Below are 8,973 nucleotides of genomic sequence, written 5' to 3' on the forward strand. Positions count from 1 at the left end.
TTTGGTAGCTGGCAGATTTCAAGTTCAAGATTTTCCCTTGATCATCTACCAACCTCTCAGATCCCTGGACCCCCCCCCCCACTTCTTCTAAGCTCATCTTTCACCAGAGTTTGAAAAACCGAACAGCAATTCCATTTCTTTTCCACGACTAACACAAGCAGCCAGAGGAATTATCTCCAAGTACTTGGTTCGCTATTGGCGATCCACTCCCCCAACCCAGGCTGAATCTGGGCACAACTCTTCATTGATTCACACGAACATCCTAATAAAAATCACCAGCCCCCTCCCCCAGTCTTGGGGGCATTTTGGAGTTGAACCCAGCTAAGAACAGAGAGCACCCTTTAAAATAATTGTTTGGAACAAACTTTACTGCAATAAAACAAATGTTTAATTTAATTCAGAATAAGAGATAAGAAATAACTCTTCAATAAAATATATAAAATTATACAAGGCACCCTTTCAAAGGGATGAAAGTATACTGGGTGGTGGGGGGGGGGAGGGGGGAGACTGATAGAAAGATGAAGTACCAGGAGCTAAATGGGCTGTTTGACAAGACCATTTTTTTAGCAAGTCAAAACATGGCTTTCCCCTCTGCCCCCAACATGTTAAAAAGTATATAAATTTTTCTAATAAGTTTAGCACATACAACAGGTACACACACAGAGAAAGCAGGATTTGTTTTTCTTTCTGGATCTATTCATTGTTCAAGAATATTCAGCATATAGGTAATGGTTACAAGATATTTTTTTTTTTTAAGCAGAGAATTAACTACACTCCCCGCCCCCCAGTCACCTTTGCAATGTGTGAGGACTGACTCGTACCTAGTATTTCACAGAACCCGTCAATTCCCCCGACAGGCCTTAACTTTGTACTCTCCAATTATCTGAAATGGAGTTAAGCAACAGCCTTGGGAGGAATTAGGAAGTTACTTCCAAGTCCCACCTTACCCCAAGGCATCCTTAGGACTCTTCTCATCCCCCAACCCCCTTGTATCGATCTTACAAAAAAAAAAAAAAAGTTAAAACTTTAACAATCTGTAACAATGTAGAAAGAGGGAAAAATAGAAGGCCAAATATGCTAGTACCTAATGTGTTTTTTAATGCGTGTAAAAATGCAAAAACATGATGTGTCCCCGTCTTCTTGAGTAATCTCTCCATTATCTAATTCCTAGGCGTGTTTCTAATTCGAATCTTTGTTTTCCATAAGCAGAAGGCAATCATCCCATCAAAATCACCCAATGTCAGCGATTTCAGCGAATAATTTGTGCCTCCTCTAAGAACAAATGGACTCTTTTAGGAAGGTGATATATAGAAAAAAAGTATAGATACTATGCATATAAATTTTGCCTTTCAAAATAATCTGAATTTTTACGTCTGCTGTATAAAAATGTATTATATTTTATTACATATATATTTATATATAAAAACCATCAGAGCCAATCTTTGTGAAAGGAGAAGGGGGCATCTAGAAGATGACACCAAGAAAATGGGACTTGGTGCCTCCAGCCTAAAGAAATGCGAACTATGTCGGTGGCCCTGTGGGCCTAGCCACTTAGGGTGGTGCATGCAAAGTTTGCGGAGCAGGAGTATCGGCTTGGTACAGCCTTCTTGGAGAGGGAGGGGGGACCCATTTAAACAAACATCCATCGTGGAGTCTATGGAGCTGGTCTTCCTTAGGATAGATGGTACATGCCGTATCCGACTGGAGTCGCATAGAGTCCAACAGGCGGGATGGGGAGGACAGGTCTATGGAAGGGGTAGGACGCTCCGTATATGGATGCTGCTTGCAGGGGTGAGTTGATGGGGAAAGGGAGGCTGAAGCCAGAGGGCAGCATAGGTTTTGCAGCCATTTTCAGCTTCTCCAGTTCTGCCTCCTGCAGTCTTTTTGCCTTGGCCCTTCGGTTCTGGAACCAGATTTTGACCTGGGTCTCTGTGAGGTTCAGAGAGCTGGAGAACTCTGCGCGCTCTGCAATGGAGAGGTACTGTTTCTGGCGGAACTTGCGCTCCAGAGCGAGGAGCTGGGACGTGGTAAAGGGGGTTCGTGGCTTCCGATTGGTCTTGTGTTTCCGCAGGGTGCAGGTGGTGGGGCTCATGTGTCCTAGAGAACAGAGAGGGAGAGAATTAGCAAAAGTGGCTTTCTCTCCAGGTGTGTCCACCCCTGCACAGGCCTTCCTCTCTTCATCTTTCAGAAAGGGACCTCTGTCAAAACTGTGGGAGAAGTACCATATTTAAGTGGATAAATTGCTTGATTTAAAAAACCGAGTCTTCTTACAAAAAGCTTGGGATTTTAACAGTGCATAGAACTATCTATATGGGAACCCACAGCATAATGGATAATGGAAATAGAGTATCTATAAGCGGACCCTTCCTAAGCCAAGGGAGCTGAATGTTCTCTGAGAAACAAAACTCATGTCCTCCGAGCTTCATTTCTCTGGTCTTTAATATGGGGGGGGGCGGGATTCATGATAATCCTCACTTCTGTACAATGCTGAGATAATCCCATAAGAAGAAAAATGAAAAGGGTCCTCTAAACTGCGCTGGTCCCCTCTCCACACCGGGGAAAAGTTGGAGCGCATCAGCATATTTATGAAGGATAATCGTGCAGATAAGGTCTGCGGTAAATTCATAGCATCTCTGGATTGGGAGCAGCCCCATGCAATAAACAGCCATGCAGCTGTCATTCCATCCAGTCTACAGATGATACAACCTGAACATCATTTTACAGATCTGAACGTGGGATAAGTTTCTTGGCCTGGTGCTTCTGTAATATAAAGTTTACTAAGAAGGAGGGAAAAATTAGCTCGCTCATAAATGTAAATGTCAGGGGAAATCATGCTGCCTCTGAGTTGAGAGCATGTGATGACATCTTAGTCATCCCTACCCATTCTCTGGTTTGGAGCAAACGTGTAAACGATTAGTTTGTCGCCAGGATTTAGAAAGAGGGAATAACACGCAAAACAAAGGTATGCCAAAGGCATCCAACCTCCATATTTAAAATGGATTCAATTATAGGAAGTCATAGGACGGGGCATCTTTGTGATTCTATGGTATTCAACTAACTTGGGGCTTCTTTTCCTCAAAGGGAGGCGGGGGCAAGAGTGTGGAGCTGAGAGGCAGAATGCTAAACAATTAATTTTCTGCATTTGGCTTTTACGAGCTATGCTAATTTTCCCAAAGTAGCCACAGTAGTAACTCCAAAGTACTCACGGGGAGAATGTCACATTTCTTGTTTAGTTACTTCGATGGCCCAAGAAAGAGTTTACACTTCATACTTGAGGGTGATACAACAAGTCCCACCCAGCCTCCATTTCCAACAAGAACTGGGTTTGTCCTAATGTGACAATTATGAAGCATCATTTTCGGGACTGAAAAGCAAGTAGTAGGTTCTGCAATCAATCAAAACCAGAAATCTGGGTGAGGGATGGGTAAGAAACTACCACAGGAGTGTAGACTTTTGTGTAGGCAAATCCCTAAATAAACGGGGGGTGGGGAGCACCTACTTCGTAATTTACAAATAAACTAACAACACCGTGGGGAGACTCAGAGACCCGCTTTCACCCTTTCCAAACCTGACCTAGCTCTCTGGAGGACCCAGTTGTCTCAACTCAGAACCAAGCTCCTAGAGTCTAAGCCTGAGCCTACTCTCTGTTTGGAAGAAATCTGTGCCCCGAACAGTCATCCTGGCCGCTCTAGAGGCTGCATTTGAATGATAAAACCCGGGCTACAGGGATTGCACACGTGTATCATAGCCATAAAGTCCAGAGGCTTCCTCTCAACACTCCCTACCTCGCCACCCCTCTCTAAACCAGTCAAAGGATGGATGCGGTTATACAAAGCAAAACAGCAGTTACCCTACTTCCTCCAAATAACAAACCTGGCCAGGCAGGTGGCTCCCTCCTGCCCCAGGCTCCTGCCCCAGGGCTCCCACTGCCATTTCTAGGCCCAAAGCACCAAATGAACCACTTTTTGTTTTTAAATTAAATCCCTTCTCCAGAATCTTGGATTTCTCTCTCCTGAAGGTCATACCCAGAGCCCCAAACTGCCTGACCCCCTAGCAGGGAAGCTCATCTCCACAGAGTGGGGAGGGGGGGGGTTGTTCACAGAGCAAGTGGGGAATTGCCATCCCAGGACCTGAAGGCCTAAGGAAGTGAGGATTTCTGATCTCTGGACACCACTCTCAGTAAGGCCTGAATCCTTAATGTGTTCATGGACATTGACCCAGGCCTAGAAATCCATGGGCACTCAAGATTTGTCTAACAAATTAAGTTTCTTCAAGTTTCTGAGCCTCTATCTCACCATCGATAAAATGGGTAAATACCGTGTAGTGTGGCTCAGAGTACTAAATTTTAGAATGCCCAGAGCCCTGTCTGCCACACCAGATAGGTGATCATTAAATATTCCCAAGGTTGTTTTTTGTTTTTTGGTCAAGCCCAAACACAGTGTGTGCAGATTCCTCTGAACTCTGCTGAAATGTCCTTCTCTGTTACCAGGAGGCCGGCTGCAGCCACACAGAGATCAGATAAGATAATATGGTGAAAAGTGCTATAAAGCACTGTGCAAACTTGAGTTTAAATTCTTTGAGTCCTTAATCTCCACACCCTTTGAATCTTTCGGAGTTTCTAACAGGGTGGAGAGCTATGCCAGAGGGGACAGCCACTGAGGCCTGGGTATAGGGCCTTGTTTTGTTCACAAAATACTATGCATCTCGAGTCTTGAGGGCTGACTGATGAGAATGGAGAAAGGTGTGATTCTACTGGCTTTGGAAAAGGTGCCTCGGCAGACCCCCTTTTTCTCACTTTTTCCAAAGGTGCACTGGGTAGGGAAATCTTACAGGCTAGTTGATAAAAATAAAAGAGTCTATAGGGAATGACTTCTCCAAATGCAAAAGGACCCAGGCCCAAAAATAAATGCTAAGGCAGGAGGAGAAATAAATTCTCCTGGGCCTGCATGGCCAAGTCGTGCCTCATTGGCAGGAAGCGGGGTGCAGGTGTGTGGACCTCCTCTTGGTTTCTTTGGGGAAAGGGATCAAAGGCGGTCAGGGCACCATGCACAGGAGCAGAGTTTGGACACCAGGACCCTTTGCCCAATTCAGCCTTTGTTGGTGACCCGGGTCAAGCAAGTCCGGTCCTCCTAAAGCCTGGTGTCTGTAAAGGGGGTAACCACCGGTCCTGTGCCTCTGCCTACACTTGGGGTTCCAGCAATGATCAGGGTCTGGTGAACTAATGAGCATCACTTTGTAGAACTCTCAAGCGCTGCTGGAATGCTGTTAATTATTACTATGAGCCAAGCCTAGCCCGCGCCCCGCGCGCCTGACCCCAGCCCGCTCCCTGCGAAGGTACTGGCTGCGGGGACGACAGGGAGACTTTGCGCCTTGGCACCAGCCTCTGCCGCCATCCCTTCCGGGGATCGGGACCCAGAGGACGGTAATGATTTCTACCCAATGCCGGGGGGTTAGATTTCTGCCAGTCTATCTTTAAGATGAGGGCACATCTCGCTGGGTTGTAAACTTTGAAAGGAGGTAAGGCACCTCCACCTCTGCCCGGCACACATTCGCGTGCTCATTAAAAGTGTATTCCCCTTCATTCCTTGGGACAGAAACCCGCTGGACGGTGAACCAAAAGTGAGCAAAATGGTTGGAGTGCGGGGCCGAGGACCAGAGAAACCGATAACCGAGCGACCCGGCGAACCCGGCTAGGATTCAAAGACCAGCGACTCCTCAATTGTGTCGGATACTTCGCACAGCTAGGGGATCGCGAACACGCGATGCGCGGATACGAAGCCAGAACTCCTAGGCTTGCTTTCCCGGGCGTGTAGTGCAGAGGGGGTCTCCGTCCCCCCCCCACCCCCCCAGCCCGGGACACCGGCCCTCGGCTCTCCCCCGTACCCCTGCGCCCCCGCCTACCCCTTGTCCGGCTCGGACGCTCACTCACTTGGAGGCGGCGAATATCTGCCGGGTTCCTGCATCCACGCGGCTCCGTCTTCTGAGTTCTCCGACTTCACCGAGGCGGTCTCGAAGGGCTTGACCAGCGGCCCGGGGCTGTGAGCTTCCCGGGCGCCGTGTCCCGGCAGCAGCAGCGGCCGCAGGGTGGCCCCGGCCGAGGCGCTTTCGGCTGGCAGTGGGGACGCCTCCTTGGGCGGCTTCTTGTCCGACATGAGCGCCTCCACGCTGAAGGGCAGGCTGGAGACCTTGACGCGGCGCTCCTCCGCGGCCCCCTCCGCGCCCCCAGGCCCCGGGCCCGGCCCAGCCACCATCGCCGGGCCCTCCTCATCAGACGAAAACAGGTCATTGCCTTTGGACGGAGAAGCCATGACTTCTCTGCCCTACGTAGCTCCCGGCGCGCGACTCCGCTGGCAACCCGGCAGCGGCGACTCAAACTTTTTTGGGGGGAGACGGGAGGGGCGCGCCGGGAGCAGTGCCTTTCCTCCAAGGGGAAGTGGGAGACTCGGCTCAGCCAATCCGCGCCGGCTCTGGCGCTGACGCCACAGACGCTCGCGTCTGATTGGTTCTCCAGGAAGAGGCTGGGGCCTTTTTTTTTTTTTTCCTGTTTGAAATAAATTAGGAGTTAATTACAGGAGCAGTCAGCAGAGTTGTTATTAGGCGATCCCTCAAGGGTTATAATCACGCCAAAACTGAAAAGTCCATGGCGTAATTAAGGCCGATTATTTAAAGAGGAAGTTCGCCGAGTCCCATTTCTTCTCTCTTTTGACCCCTTTTTAAAAAGGCACCTCGCGCCCATACCACTTTCCCCAACCCCCACCGCCAGAACAAGTTTAAAATCTCCAACTCACACTGCAAAAACATTTGTGAAGCTCCTACTATGCGTGGAAACTGGGCTAACTTTACAATTTTAGGAGACAACACTGAAAGCAGGGCCAGCATCCTTGCTAAAGGAAATTATACATACATGGCGCTTCTAAGAGTATCTTGCTATTGGCAAATGCTCTACAGCGAAAGCTGTTACTGTAACTCCCCTGGAAGAAGGGACATGGGGAGCCCGAAAGATGGTCAGGAGCTGGTTTTCCAAACAGTTGGAAATTTTAAAGCCGTGGTCCCCATCTCTTCCACTTGAGACAAACCCAGTGCACTCTTAGAAACTGTAATCCGCGCGTTTTCTTTCCCTTGAATCTCTTCTCTGGGCGACACCCGGATCCGACCTTTTCCCCAAGACTATGTGTATTGTGTGTTCGTGCGTTTGTTTGAGTCTATGTTTGTCATGTGTTTTGGTGCCAGTGTTTGCCTTCAAGGGGGAGGAGGAAGGAAAAGGCGCTGATAGTACCTAGTCCTTCCCTTCCTCTTGCAAATCTCAGAAATACTAGGTTCTGAGTTTGCACACCCCAGGCCTGTGTACATTTTTGAGAAGCACATTTTTTATTCATTGCACCTGGTTAAAAAAAAAAAAGCATATATATCCCCACCCAGCCCCAAATTATACCCTGGGTAATTACATCTCAAAGCCTTAGTGATGACTGTACCAGCCCTGGGACAGGGGAGAGGGAGTTTAGAGGGCGCAGAGGCCTCGGATCCCTCTGCAGGCCACCGGCCCAAGACCGAAGAGCTTCCAATGACCCTCTCCAAGCTGCAGTTGCTCCCCTCTATATCTCAAGGATTACCCGGGAGTGACGAGATAAATAGAAATCTTCCAACTCAGGGCCTGTACACAGCAGATGCTTGCTAAACAGTTCCCAGCGTCTTGCAAGGAAGGGACATTGTTTTTAATTACTGAAATGATCAAGGCTTGGAGGCTATCTCCCAGTTCAAGAATCTTAGAGACGTGACCCCCCCCCCCCAAACCCATGTCTCTGAGGCACTGCTGTCTTCACCCTAAACATCTGCCTGGAGTGAAACTGTGCTGGCTGAGGATGTCCTGAATAGGCATGATCTGAATCTTAGGGAGGCACAAACAGTCTGCCTTGGTCAATTAATTCAGTCCGACTAGACCATTAGAAATGTTCTGAAAAAGTTAAAAAGTAAAGGAGTCCTAACCACAGTCTTCTAAAACATCTGGGTCCCTCTCCCACCAAGCACATCCTGTCACCACCCCCCAACAAATTGGAAGCTCAGAGAACGTTTTTTAAAAAATTAAACTATCTGGAGATGTATGCATTTTCCCCTTGAGTCATACTTGATGATAGTTGGCTTGATATGCATCTCAAATACAATACAGGTAAATCCAGATTAAGTTCTGTGCCTTCTAGAGGTACCCAGCAAGGTGCAGGCTATATATTTTGGAAGCAAACCTGAAATTCGTTTAGCCCTAAGCTGCCAAAGTGTACAAAAGGGTTCCAGCTTTCAGTTGGGCTGTACTCAGGCACTGTTTTATAATTGTTCCTGAAAACACACTGTTCATATTTGTTAATTTAGGGGCATACAGGCTCGTTCCTGGGAAAAATTTAAAAGTCAATACTATGAGAACTCTTTTAATGAACTTTTCTAGGACAGGAGAAGCCGGGTTCCCCTCACCACTTTCAGGTCCTGATGTCCAGACAGGGAAAGAAAATTATGAAGCTAGGAAGAGGAAAATAGTAGAGACAAAACAAGATAACTGGTGTTCAAAACCAGGATGCCAAGCTCTGGCCATCAAATGAGCAGGAGAGATGCCCAGAGGGCAACCACCCGGCTCACCTTGTCTTCTCCCTGCTGGGGTGGGGGAACATTCGGGAAAGGGGCTCACTTCTGCTGGTAAAAAGGTAGAACCTCAACAGAACTCTAGCCCTTTACGGAAAGCCCCTTCTGTGCATTGGCTGAACATTTCATTCACCTCTTCCTGGCCGCGGGACCTTGGGCGCATTACTTTGCCTCTCTCAACCTGCTTTTTGATTTCCAAAATGAAGGATAATAATCCTTACCTGGGATGGCTCTTATAGTGATTAAATTAAATAGGCTACAGAACGTAACCAGAAGGTATAGGGTATCGATACAAAATATTATATATCAAAAGCAGTAGCAATTTATCGAATGCTTTCTCTCTGCTAG

The 8,973-nt window shown here is 47.8% G+C and overlaps 1 protein-coding gene across 1 annotated transcript; it reads right to left on the bottom strand.

The window, feature by feature from the left end:
- Positions 1-1,672: 1,672 nt before the first annotated feature.
- On the bottom strand, positions 1,673-6,308 carry MSX2 (msh homeobox 2). Its single transcript, XM_047072844.1, has 2 exons — positions 5,930-6,308; positions 1,673-2,097 (listed from the first exon to the last, which is right to left on the bottom strand). Exons 1-2 carry the CDS (start codon positions 6,306-6,308, stop codon positions 1,673-1,675), a joined length of 804 nt encoding a protein of 267 aa, XP_046928800.1.
- Positions 6,309-8,973: the final 2,665 nt, after the last annotated feature.

This window comes from Lynx rufus, unplaced genomic scaffold (assembly GCF_022079265.1).
Source record: "Lynx rufus isolate CCGP_SWC_20201006 ecotype Redwood Valley unplaced genomic scaffold, mLynRuf1.p SCAF_1, whole genome shotgun sequence".
NCBI lineage: Eukaryota > Metazoa > Chordata > Mammalia > Carnivora > Felidae > Lynx > Lynx rufus.